At 56.2% G+C, this 12,823-nt stretch overlaps 1 protein-coding gene across 5 annotated transcripts in view; it reads left to right on the top strand.

Annotated features, from left to right (window-relative positions):
- Positions 1-12,796, top strand: part of MGRN1 (mahogunin ring finger 1, E3 ubiquitin protein ligase) — a 57,010-nt gene extending 44,214 nt beyond the window's left edge. For 2 of the 5 annotated variants that reach the window (XM_014936737.1, XM_014936733.1), the window contains exons 10-17: positions 1,033-1,192; positions 2,935-3,044; positions 4,437-4,502; positions 9,268-9,491; positions 10,329-10,452; positions 10,973-11,018; positions 11,946-12,053; positions 12,736-12,793. In XM_014936737.1, the coding sequence (XP_014792223.1) occupies positions 1,033-1,192; positions 2,935-3,044; positions 4,437-4,502; positions 9,268-9,491; positions 10,329-10,452; positions 10,973-11,018; positions 11,946-12,053; positions 12,736-12,776 (879 nt within the window). In that variant the 3' untranslated portion in view covers positions 12,777-12,793. Of the gene's footprint in view, positions 1-1,032; positions 1,193-2,934; positions 3,045-4,436; positions 4,503-9,267; positions 9,492-10,328; positions 10,453-10,972; positions 11,019-11,945; positions 12,054-12,735 lie in introns of all 5 variants that reach the window. The other 3 variants (XM_014936736.1, XM_014936735.1, XM_014936734.1) reach the window with 2 other exon arrangements.
- Positions 12,797-12,823: the final 27 nt, after the last annotated feature.

The following is a 12,823-nucleotide window of genomic DNA, read 5'->3' as shown; positions in this document are numbered from 1 at the left end:
CATCACTTGTGCAGAGAACCTCTGGAAACTGGGCAAGACGTGGCTGGAGTGCCTCCTTCTGTCCAGCCTTGGGGCAGCCTGATCTGCTGCCAACCAGAGTCAGCAAGCAGCTCCTTTTGGGGCTGCTCTCTCTTCCTGTGGACATGTGGCAGAAAGGCTGGACTGCCAAAGAGCCAGCTTGCCTGCTGACCAGTGAGCCACGAGGCAGGAGCTTGTTCTTGGTCCCCCTCAGCCAAGGGGATCCCTACCCCAAAGGGGCTCCCCTCTGCACACAGCCTGGCTGTGGGGAAGGACTGCTGCGCTGTGAATTGACAGCACAGTGCCCTGGTCTCTGGACTTGAGTCAGCTCAGAGCAGAGCCCTGAGAGGGTCTGCAGCAGGGCTGTGAGGGCTGGAGCTTGCTCTCCTTGAGAAACCCCTGCTGAGAGCCACGGAAAGAGGATGCCAGCTCTCTCACAGACTTTCGGGTGGGAAATTTCATCAGGTTCCAGAGTCCCTTGGCAGCTCGGCATGGCTTTTGCCATTCATAGAGTCATAGAATCCTATGGGCTTGGAAGGGACCTCTGGAGATCATCTAGTCCAACCCCCTGCCAAAGCAGGGCCACCCAGAGCAGGCTGCACAGGAACGTGTCCAGGTGGGGTTTGAATGTCTCCAGAGAAGGAGACTCCACCACCTCCCAGGGCTCTGCCACCCTCACAGGAAAGACGTTCCTCCTCATGTTGAGATGGAACTTCCTGTGTTAATGTTTGTGCCCATTTCCTCTTGTCCTGTCACTGGCCACCACTGACAAAAGATTGGCCTCATCCCCCTGACACCCACCCGCTCAGCATTTATAGGTGTTGATCAGATCCCCTCTCAGTCTTCTCCAGACTAAAAAGACCCAAGTCCTCAGCCTTTCCTCGTAAGAGAGATGTTCTAACCCCCTCATCATCTTTGTAGCCCTTTCCTGTCCCCTCTCCAGCAGTTCCCTGTCCTTCTTGGCCTGGGCAGCCCAGAGCTGGACACAGGCCAACCTCTTGCCTCTGGTTGCAGCCTTCTGATGATGAGAACAGCGACAACAGCAACGAGTGTGTGGTTTGCCTGTCGGACCTCCGCGACACCCTCATTCTGCCCTGCAGACACCTCTGTCTGTGCAACTCCTGTGCCGACACCCTGCGCTACCAGGCCAACAACTGCCCCATCTGCAGGCTGCGTGAGTATGTGCCCAGGACACAAGGGCATCTTTCCCCACTGGAGAGCTATCCAGTACTTTGCATGATTTATTTTTTTTCCCCTCTGACAACCTTACTTTGACTTCACCAGGAAGGCAGAGGTGAGATAACAGTCAATTTGGAGTCCTTTGTTTTTATAGGAGAGTTAGGAGGATCTGCTTAACCCCTGCATTGCTCAGCTCCCAAAAGATGGAAAAAATGAAATACCCTTTCTGACACTCAGGCAGCACTTGCTGAATTCCGTGTCTTTTCCCAAAAGCACAGAGGCCAGGGAGTCTCTTGAGAAAACGCCTGTGTTTTTGCTGGAATACACAGACTGTGTGTTTTAGCCTGGGCTTGGTCTCGGAGGTATTCGATTGTTTCTAATTGATACTTCTCAGGAAAAGAAAAAAGAGCTTAAGACAGATGTTTGGCCTGAGAAATTAAGTCTAAACAGTTCGAACTTGGCAACGGCGCAGCAACATCTGATCTTGTGCAAGATCTTATCAGAGGAAGTGCTAGATGGCTTTGACTCTTAAGAAGCACAAGTTAAAGCACAGAACAGCGTTCTCTCGTCTGCATGCTGCAGCAAAGGGGGTCGTATGTGTTTAGGAGGTGCCCCCACGTCAAACTTCCTAGGAATCTGCTCTTGGGGAGGGCAGAGGCAGCAAGGATAGGTTTGCACCTCTGACTCTGGGCTGATCTTGCAAGGGTCTGTGTGCAGCAAGAAATGCCTGGGCTTTTCCTTATGTACAAGCAAGTTCTTACAGCTGCATCAGAACAGATGTCTGGCTCGTTCATGTGCACCCTTGGCACAGGGGAACTAACAATATTAAAGATCTGCAGATAGAAAATGGGACTGTGGGCAGGGAGTGGAGATCAAAGCTGTTGCGATGGGAGGACCAAGGGATCACTGAGCTGGAGACAGGGGTTCAGCCACTAACCCTCTGGCTGGCTTTGTTTCTGTTGCAGAGCCTCTCACCACCATAGTGGTGGCTGGCAAGTGAGCAGCCGATGGCAGGAGCGATGTTTTCAGTGCCAGCTGGACCCCGGGGTTTTACATGAGGTCGCCCACCGTTCTGTAGCTGGCAGTGTGCTGCCCGAGGCTGGGCTCATGTTTTTCTTACTGTGTTGTACAATATAAGGCCAGGAGCTCCTCTGTACGTGACTGTGCTGGGGCAGGCAGCGCCTGTTCTCTGGAGGGACTATGTGTACCAAGACTTCTTTGGCCAACAGATCTCTCCCCAGTGCAGACCAATCAACTAGAAGCCAGACCAAAGCATTTGGCTTTGGTGTGCTCCGTAGTCATAGAATCACGGAGTGGTTTGAGTTGGAAGGGACCTTAAAGATCATCCAGTGCCACCCCCTGCCCTGGGCAGGGACACCTCCCACCACACCACGTTGCTCCAAGCCCCCTCCAACCTGCCCTTGAACCCCTCCAGAGATGGGGCAGCCACAGCTTCTCTGGGCAACCTGGGCCAGGCTCTCACCACCCTCAGAGCAGTGAGTTTCTTCCTGAGACCTCATCTCCATCTCCCCTCTTTCAGGGTCAAACTCTTCCCCCTTGTCCTATCGCTCCACTCCCTCATAAAGAATCCCCCCCCAAAGTCCTGCTCCCCCCACACACATGAAGCTCCCCCATGCCGACGACGTGTCTGCAGTGAGCTGAGTTGCTCCAGCACACATCTGGCATGGCCTGGTCCTTTTTTGGCCATGTGGTCACCTGCCTGCTGTTCTCTCCTAGCCTTCCGTGCCCTGCTGCAGATCCGGGCTGTGAGGAAGAAGCCGGGGGCTCTGTCTCCGGTGTCGTTCAGCCCCGTCTTGGCGCAGAGCGTTGACCACGACGAGCACTCTGTAAGTACCTTGCGACCCCGTGGCCAAAGCCTGTGCACTGGGCACAGCCCAACCGGGCAGCTCCTGTGTGCACGAGTTGCTCAGCCTGATGGCTGGTGTCCCTTGGGACCTCGGGAGGAAACAAATCCACAGAAACCTCAGCCTGAGAAGGTTTCTCAGGGCCTGTCCCAGCAGAGAAGTGGCAGACTCTAGGCATGACAGGGTGGGAGCTGTGACAGTTTGCCTTGTATGTACATCTGTGTGGCAGCACACACTGATGAAAGGCCCTTGGCATCGAGGTGCCCAGAATGGTGGCAGAAAGGCCTCTCTGTACCAGCCTCCTGAGTGATTGGGGACTCGGCAGGCAGCCGAGGGAACGTGGGGTGGAAGGTGTGGCGCTGGTGGCCTTGGAGCCTGGTCACACATCCCTGGTGGGGTGAGGGCAGCAACTCATTGCCTGAGCAGTGCTGTTGGACAGCTGGCTCTGGTGAGACACATGAGATCAGACCAAGAAGAGGCAGATCTAGATCTAGATCATCTTACAGGCTTTGATGGAAACAGAAAGATACTGTCACAGGAAGAGCCTGGTTTTACTCATCTGTCCTCTGCAGCATTGTAGCCCTGCTGCAATCAACTGGGGCTAAGAAATAGAATCACAGAATCACAGAATGGTTCGGGTTGGAAGGGACCTTAAAGATCATCCAGTGACACCCCCTGCCCTGGGCAGGGACACCTCCCACCACACCAGGTTGCTCCAAGCCCCCTCCAACCTGCCCTTGAACCCCTCCAGGGATGGGGCAGCCACAGCTTCTCGGGGCAACCTGGGCCAGGCTCTCACCACCCTCACACCAAACAAGTTCTCCCCCACATCTCAGCTCCATCTCCCCTCTTTCAGGGTCAAACCCTTCCCCCTCCTCCTAGGGCTCCCCTCCCTCATCCAGAGTCCCTCCCCATCTCTCCTGGAGCCCCTTGAGGGACTGGAAGGGGCTCTAAGGTCTCCCCGGAGCCTTCTCTTCTCCAGGCTGAACCCCCCCAGCTCTCTCAACCTGCCCTCCCAGCAGAGGGGCTCCAGCTCTTGCAGCATCTTGGTGGCCTCATCTGGACTTATTCCAACAGGTCCATGTCCTTCCTGTGTTGAGGACTCCAGAGCTGGAGGCAATGCTCCAGGTGGGATCTCCCCAGAGCAGAGTAGCTGGGTAGAATCATCTCCCTGGATCTGCTGGCCACACATCTTTTATGCAGCCCAAGGTGCTGTTGGCAGGGAAAAAGCCCCAAGGGTTGTTGTGAAGCAGAGTGTGGTGTGTAGAGGAAGCAGGTGCTGTCACCTGGAGCGAGGTGAGGAGATGCTGCGTCTCTCTCTGTGTCACTAACCTCAAGAAACGACTTCTTTAAAACATGGTTTTCTCTTGACAGTGTCCCTTTAAAGCTTTTAAAGTGAGCACTGTCTCCCTGCCCAGCAGGAAGCCTAGAAGGGAAACAGTAAGTGGACTTGGTTGTATTTGGCTCCTATGGCAATTCTTTGCAAGAAGTGTCACACGTGCCAGGGCTTGCTGACACGCTGGGTTTGACTCGTGCCCCTGCACAGGCTGTCACACTCCACGTGCCACCTCCGTGGTGAGACACGCACACCCTGCACGGACGATCACCAACCTCCCTGGAGTGCCTGCAGAGGAATAAGCAGCTTGCCACAGGGGCTGACACTGGCTCTTGGGGACTGTCCCCGTGTCCTGAGCCTGGGTGCTTTATAGTTACTGGCCAAGACGTTTTTTGTAGCTTTGTTAGTCTGTGGGCAACCTGTGGGCTCACCCAAAAGCTTGCACTTGTCCCCTTGGCAGTCTGGCATGGCCACATCTGGTTGTGGTTTCCACCCTGGTGCTGGGATGTCGAGGCAGACACAGGCACAGTGGGACCACGGGCTGAAGTGGGCTGGTTTGCTTTTACAGAACTGGGGAGGATGGAGCTTGTTTTGTTGGGGACTCTCCGAGTTGGTCTGAGGGTGGCTAACAGGGGTGCCGTGGTGCAGACAGCATGAATGGCAACTCATAGGATCATAGAATGGTTTTGGCTGAAAGGGACCTTAAAGCCCATCCAGTGCCACCCCCTGCCCTGGGCAGGGACACCTCCCACCACACCAGGTTGCTCCAAGCCCCCTCCAACCTGCCCTTGAACCCCTCCAGGGATGGGGCAGCCACAGCTTCTCTGGGCAACCTGGGCCAGGCTCTCACCACCCTCCCACCAAACAAGTTCTTCCCCACATCTCATCTCAATCTCCCCTCTTTTGGTGTCAAACCCTTCCCCCTCCTCCTAGGGCTCCCCTCCCTCATCAGGAGTCCCTCCCCAGCTTTCCTTGAGCCCCATTAAGGACTGGAAGGAGCTTCAAGGTCTCCCTGGAGCCTTCTCCAGGCTGAACCTCCCCAACTCTTCTCAGTCTGTCCTTACAGCAGAGGGGCTCCAGCCCTCCCAGCCTCTTGGTGGCCTCCTCTGGACTTAATCCAACAGGTCCATGTCCTCTCTGCATTGAGGACTCCAGAGCTGGACACAGTACTCCAGGTGGGGTCTCCCCAGAGCAGAGTAGAAGGGCAGAATCACCTCCCTGGACCTGCTGGCCACACTTCTTTTGATGCAGCCCAGGATGCAATTGTGGGGGGACCAAGAAGGTGGAAGGTGAGGGTGGCCCCCAGGCCAGGAGGGGTCTGTTTGTGCCCTCTTTGTGTTCTCCCATCAAATGCAGCTACAGCTGTGTTCATGTCAAGGAGGCTGCAGTTTTCTTTTGCTCAAGCCAGCCTAGATGCTCGGCCTTAGGAGGAACGTGGCTTACTGTGTGTGTCAGTCAGATCTGGAGAAAAATGGAGCTTTTGGGGGGGTTTGGGAGTCCCTCCCCAGCTTTCCTTGAGCCCCATTAAGGACTGGAAGGAGCTTCAAGGTCTCCCTGGAGCCTTCTCCAGGCTGAACCTCCCCAACTCTTCTCAGTCTGTCCTTACAGCAGAGGGGCTCCAGCCCTCCCAGCCTCTTGGTGGCCTCCTCTGGACTTAATCCAACAGGTCCATGTCCTCTCTGCATTGAGGACTCCAGAGCTGGACACAGTACTCCAGGTGGGGTCTCCCCAGAGCAGAGTAGAAGGGCAGAATCACCTCCCTGGACCTGCTGGCCACACTTCTTTTGATGCAGCCCAGGATGCAATTGTGGGGGGACCAAGAAGGTGGAAGGTGAGGGTGGCCCCCAGGCCAGGAGGGGTCTGTTTGTGCCCTCTTTGTGTTCTCCCATCAAATGCAGCTACAGCTGTGTTCATGTCAAGGAGGCTGCAGTTTTCTTTTGCTCAAGCCAGCCTAGATGCTCGGCCTTAGGAGGAACGTGGCTTACTGTGTGTGTCAGTCAGATCTGGAGAAAAATGGAGCTTTTGGGGGGGTTTGGGGTTAGGTTTTTTTGGTTTGGGGTTTTTTTGGGTTCAGTTAATGAGGCTATTGCTAACTTGTCATGACCCTGGCTCTCTGCAAGCCTCCTGCAGTGACTACCAGTACTCCTGCTGGAGCAGTGGGCTCTGGGCTATTGCTAGCTTGGCATGACCCTGGCTCTCTGCAAGCCTCCTGCAGTGAGTACCAGTACTCCTGCTGGAGCAGTGGGCTCTGAGGGTGGTGTGGTGGTCCCAGGAAGAGCACTGTCTCTTAGGGTTGTTTGAAAGGTCAGTAACTTGCAGCAAGGGCAGAATCACCTCCCTGGACCTGCTGGCCACGGTTCTTTTGATGCGGCCCAGGATGCAATTGTGGGGGGACCGAGAAGGGGGAAGGTGAGGGTGCCCCCCAGGCCACGAGGGGTCTGTTTGTGCCCTCTTTGTGTTCTCCCATCAAATGCAGCTACAGCTGTGTTCATGTCAAGGAGGCTGCAGTTTTCTTTTGCTCAAGCCAGCCTAGATGCTCGGCCTTAGGAGGAATGTGGCTTACTGTGTGTGTCAGGTCTGGAGAAAAATAGAGCTTTTGGGGGGTTTGGGGGTTGGGTTTTTTTGGTTTTGGGGTTTTTTGGGTTCAGTTAATGAGGCTATTGCTAACTTGTCATGACCCTGGCTCTCTGCAAGCCTCCTGCAGTGACTACCAGTACTCCTGCTGGAGCAGTGGGCTCTGAGGGTGGTGTGGTGGTCCCAGGAAGAGCATTGTCTCTTAGGGTTGTTTGAAAGCTCAGTAACTTGCAGCGAGGATGGACTTGTTCCAACAGGTCCATGTCCTCTCTGCATTGAGGACTCCAGAGCTGGACACAGTACTCCAGGTGGGGTCTCCCCAGAGCAGAGTAGAAGGGCAGAATCACCTCCCTGGACCTGCTGGCCACGGTTCTTTTGATGCGGCCCAGGATGCAATTGTGGGGGGACCGAGAAGGGGGAAGGTGAGGGTGCCCCCCAGGCCACGAGGGGTCTGTTTGTGCCCTCTTTGTGTTCTCCCATCAAATGCAGCTACAGCTGTGTTCATGTCAAGGAGGCTGCAGTTTTCTTTTGCTCAAGCCAGCCTAGATGCTCGGCCTTAGGAGGAATGTGGCTTACTGTGTGTGTCAGGTCTGGAGAAAAATAGAGCTTTTGGGGGGTTTGGGGGTTGGGTTTTTTTGGTTTTGGGGTTTTTTGGGTTCAGTTAATGAGGCTATTGCTAACTTGTCATGACCCTGGCTCTCTGCAAGCCTCCTGCAGTGACTACCAGTACTCCTGCTGGAGCAGTGGGCTCTGAGGGTGGTGTGGTGGTCCCAGGAAGAGCATTGTCTCTTAGGGTTGTTTGAAAGCTCAGTAACTTGCAGCGAGGATGTTGTAGCCATTGGCTGAGAAATCCTTCTCCAGCCTCTTGAGCTTCCACCGCAGTGAACCAAAAGGAGCAGCCTTGGAACCCTCGGGCCTTGGTCTACACAGCCAGAAGAAAACGTCCCAAATGTGAGCAGGGGGGATTTTGTCTCCCTGACTTTTCTGTCCTCAAAATAGCACCCACGTGGAAATTAACTGTTTTCATGGAGGTGGCTTTTGGCCCTACTGCCTACAGGTGGCAGCAACGGCGAAGCGGTTCCTTGTTCAGCTGAGTTGGTTCTCGTGTAATCACCAGCCGTGGTCTTCTGCACACTCATCACCATCACAAGACCAGTAATTCAGGGCATGTGGGCTGATGCTTGACCCCAGGTGCCGCTCGTTCTTTCTTCCCCGTCAGATCTAGCTCCACAAGTGAGTCGGTTCAGCAATCATCTCACACCAAATTAGTGGCTGTGTTGGAGCAGGTTGCTGGGCAGGCTCCTCTGCAGCTGTGTGAGAGGGAGATCAGGCACAGAGAGGCTACAGGAGTTCATGGCCAGGCTTTGGGGCAACATGCCATCTTGGGTACAACGTAGAACCACCTCCCTGAGGACGCAGGGCTGAAACAGCTCCATTTCATCTAAGCCTGGACTGCTGCAGTCCTGCCTCTTTGCAGCAGGGTGGGCTGAGCTGCCTGTGGGTACCATATGAACCCACTGGGTTGCAGCATAAAGCCCCGTTTACCTCCAAGTCCACAGAATCTGTATGACCAGGAGGACTTTTGGAGTTAAACCAGTGTTGGTTTAATGGCTTTGCAAGGGTCCCGTTGACTGGCAGCTTAGTGAGTTATGGAGGGAATGGGAATTGGTGCAGTGTTGCCCTCCTCCCTTACGAGGTCAGTGGTTCTGTGTTCCCCGTCCTACCTTTCAGCAGAGGTGACTGTGCAGAGAACCAGCGTTAGCAGCTGAGAGGACCAAGGCCATGGAAGAGGTGGAGGTGGTGTAGGCTCTGAGGACCAGCTCCCAACTGGTGCACTTCTTCCACTCTCTTAGTGACGCTGGTGGTGCTGTGAAATGGCTGCATGTACCAGGGCTGGAAGCACCAAGTCGGGTGCTTATTGAGCTGGAAGAGTCTCTGAGCCATCAGATGAACTTTGAGGAGAAGGAAAACCAACGTATTTTCTAGCAGCTTTGTTAGGAGCCTGCTTTCTCACCCTCTGTCTGGCTCTTGAGAGAGCACCCTAGTATGGCAGGGGGGTTTGGAGCCATGTTGCAGCTTGTCGAGGTGCCCGGTCTCTCCAGCATTGCTCTGGAAACTTGCCTGGACGGTGGGTGTCACAGCCCCAAGGGCTGTGGCAGGGGAAGGGGGCTGAGGCTCTGTGGGGATGGGCTGCTTGGGAGTGCAGTGGGGGCTTGGAGTGGGGCCTTCCCTTTCTAGGTGGGCTTCCAACCTGGGGAGGGTTTCTTAACGTTCCCCTCTCTTTCTCGCCCACAGAACTCTGACAACATCCCTCCGGGCTACGAGCCCATTTCCCTGCTGGAAGCATTGAACGGCCTTCGCTCCGTCTCCCCTTCCATCCCCTCAGCTCCTCTCTATGAAGAAATCAACTACTCGGGGGTGGTGGACGGGATGCCACCCACCAGCCGGCCACTGGTCGGGATGGACAGAGCCGTGGAGAGCAGCCACCAGAAGGGCAAGCGGAGCAAGTCTCCAGATAGGTCAGCATGGGGACAGAGTGACCCGCTCCTTGCAAGCCCTGAGGGCTTGTGGCCACACAGACTGGGAGCCAGGAGAGGGCACTGGCTGGTCCCAGTACTGGTAGAGCTTCTAACTCAGAATTTTAGGAGACCAGTGAGAGAACGGGGACACCGCCCTTGTCTTCAGCTTGAGGTGACCAGTTTATGTCTCCTAAGGGCTGGCTTTGTCACCAAAAGAAAGAGGACTTTTAACAAGGAGATGCCATCCAAACTTTGGATGGAAATGTCTCCTTTCTGATGCAGTTAGTCCCTCAATTTGTATCTGACATCCCAACCTTGGTGGATTTCAGCTGTCCAGGGAGCTTCCCAGGAACAAAAGAATGGGGGGAGAAGTGACCTGAGTTTCAGAGCACAAAATGCTGAGGGTTGTCTTTTAGTTGTTGTCTTGCAAGTGCTCTTCAGATGACCCTTCTGGGGTTGTACAGATGGGGTCAGACAGAGTTTGTTCCTGGAGACCTTTACTATGCTCCATTCCAAATGTCCCCCAGGGAAGGGAGCCCTGAAGGTGTGAGGAGCAGTGTGAGACCTGGGCTTCTTGCTTTCCATGGGATTTATCCAAGTTGCTACTGTGCTGAAGCTCTGCACCGCTTGGCTCTATCCCCAAAACTCTGCTGCTGCTGTTCTCCCTGTAGCTGACACTGGAGGGCCCTGCTGAATTTAGCTCAATAGTTTGAGCTCCTGCTGGTGGAGGGACAGGGCAGGGGTGGTGACAACTTGAGCTGCTGCCACCAAATCTGCCAGTGCCCCTGGTGCTGGCAGCGCTGCAGCTCCTTGCAAATGGATTTTCTCTCGCCGCAGCACACTACGGTCTCCCTCGTCCCCGATCCATGAGGAGGATGAAGAGAAGCTCTCTGAGGATTCGGACTCGCAGCCAGCCCTGGGCGGGGGTGAGCTGGCCCTGAGAGAGACCAGCTCTCCAGAAGTAAGTGTGCTCTGCTGGGGAGCTGCTCCGAGCCAGGGCTCTTCCCAGGGGGGTGCTTCTTCTGGGACACGAGAGGTGCCTTGTGAAGGGCCATCCATCCCTTCCTCAGTGACAGGGTGAAGATGAGCTTGTGAGCACTAGTAGCCTGGAGCCACCAGCCTTGGCTGCCTTGATTTACCCGTAGGGCTCCATGGGAAGGATGTAGCCGCTCCCTGTGTCCCTAACACCTCTTTGGGAGCGTTGGAAAGCCACTTGGCTGGAGCCATGTCAGAGCTGACCTTCCCGCAGCTTCCTGGATGAGCCCAGTGGCGTTTCAGGACAGGGCTGGCAGCTGGGCCTTGCTGTAAAACCCCCTCCATCCTCGCTCATGATGCCACAGCGCTGGTGGGTGGCCCCTTGCTCCCTCTGGGAAGTGAGTCCCTGGCCCCGAGCACAGCTCTCTGGAGAAATCCAGAGTAGGAGACAAGCGCAACAAAGGCCTCCAGCCCGCAGAAGTAACCTGTGCTGTTCCTCTTTCCAGAGCATGGCAGGGGAAGAGATCGAGGAGACCTCGTCCCTGCAGCTCGGTAGGTGTGCACTCGGCCGTGGGGGCGGCCAGACCTTGTCTTGGTGTCCATCTCTGCTGTGGTGGGATGGGGGACAGTTGGGGAATGAACATACGAGTTCAGAAACATCCGTCTCTGATGTTCTGTCTCTGAACTGCTGTCCTTCACCAGAGAAAGGTGGCAGGGTCTCTCCTGAGAAGTGGGGAACAAAATCACCTAATCTCCCTGGTTTATTTGCTAAGTGTAGAATCACAGATTGGTTTGGGTTGGAAGGGACCTTAAAGCCCCCCCAGTGCCACCCCCTGCCCTGGGCAGGGACCCCTCCCACCACACCAGGTTGCTCCAAGCCCCCTCCAACCTGCCCTTGAACCCCGCCAGGGATGGGGCAGCCACAGCCCTTCGGGGCATCCTGGGCCAGGCTCTCATCACCCTCAGAGTGAAAAATTTCTTCCTTACATCTCCTCTAAACCTCCCTTCTTCCAGTTTGAAGCCATTACCTCTTGTTCTATCGCTACATGCCCTTGTAAAACGTCCCTCTCCAGCATTTTTGTAGGCCCCCTTCAGCATCTCTCCCTGCACAAGTAGAGCTGTCCATGAAATGGGCTGTCTTCTCGTGTGGCTGAGGGGGAGATGGCAGCATGTACCACATGGCCACAGTACTGGGCATGCAGGACGTGCCCCGTGTCTTTGGGATGGGTCTCTGGTGCTCAGTTGGCATCCAAAGGGCATGAGGATGGGGTGAGAGGGTTGTGCGGGGTGTGTTTTGGGGCATGAGACTGTGTATGAAGCGGTGGCCCTTTGGTGCTGTGACCTGGGCCAGTCTGACCGGCTCTCCTGAGACCGCTGGGAGGACCTTCCTCATGTGGGAGATCTCAACCCCTCCTGGCCGTGTGCCCCCACAGAGCTGGTGTGGGGGGCTGAGGGGGCTGTGCTTTTGGCTGGTTCCAGGTAGCCGCCCGCCCTCCGTCGAAGACGTCCTGCAGGACGGCAGCTGCAGCGAGCACAGGAGCCTGACGCAGTCGGAGAGCGACCCTCCGGTAGACGTCTACCTGCCAGGTAACGGCCGCGCCGTTGGGCTCGGAGGCACCGTTGCTGCCACCCTACCATACTCACGGCTCCGGTTCGCGGCCCAGAGGGGCACGGGGGGCAGGATGGGGGGGTTGTGGTCCACGTGCCTGACCACGGGCAGCCTCCCCAGCCCGGGTGGCATGCTCCGTCCTCGGGGTGAGACAGGGACACATCAGCCCGGAGCACGGGCTCCCGCTTCCTCCCGGTGGGCAGAGCGAGCTGTGGGCAAGGGGGGCTGACACAGAGGTAACTTGTCCCCCCCTCAGTTATCTCTCCTCCTCCCTCACCCTTTTGTCTCTGTCCTTCCCCTCCTTTCTCCTCTCCGGGCTGCGGCCGCTCCATGGACGTGGCACAGTTTGTGTGACAGTGGCCTCCCGTGCCTGCCCCCAAACCGCGCTCCTGCTTTCGGCTGAGGGAGGGGAACCATCTGGGCCGGATTTTGGGAGACTGAGCTGGTGTGGGGAGGGGCCGGCGGGGCACCCCTCTGCCATGGGCCGGTGTGGCGGTGGGGAGGGCCACTGGGGAGGCCCTGGGAGGCTGCGCTGTCCTGGTCCCCCCCCAGCGTTGTCGTGTCAGCCTGTTTTCTTCCGTAGAGCGGCAGCCTGTTCTGAGCACCTCTCTAATGTCCCCTCCCCTCTCTGTCTGCCTTCCTCCCTCCTCTCTTGGGCAGCACTGGGTCCCGATTCCTGCTCTATTGGTATAGAGGAATAAGCTGGTACGTCTTCTCCTTCTTCTTACGCGTCGCTGTCGTGTGGGGC

Source organism: Calidris pugnax, unplaced genomic scaffold (assembly GCF_001431845.1).
Source record: "Calidris pugnax isolate Ruff unplaced genomic scaffold, ASM143184v1 scaffold17, whole genome shotgun sequence".
NCBI classification, from domain to species: Eukaryota; Metazoa; Chordata; class Aves; order Charadriiformes; family Scolopacidae; genus Calidris; species Calidris pugnax.
This window is presented reverse-complemented; position numbering and strand designations above follow the sequence as displayed.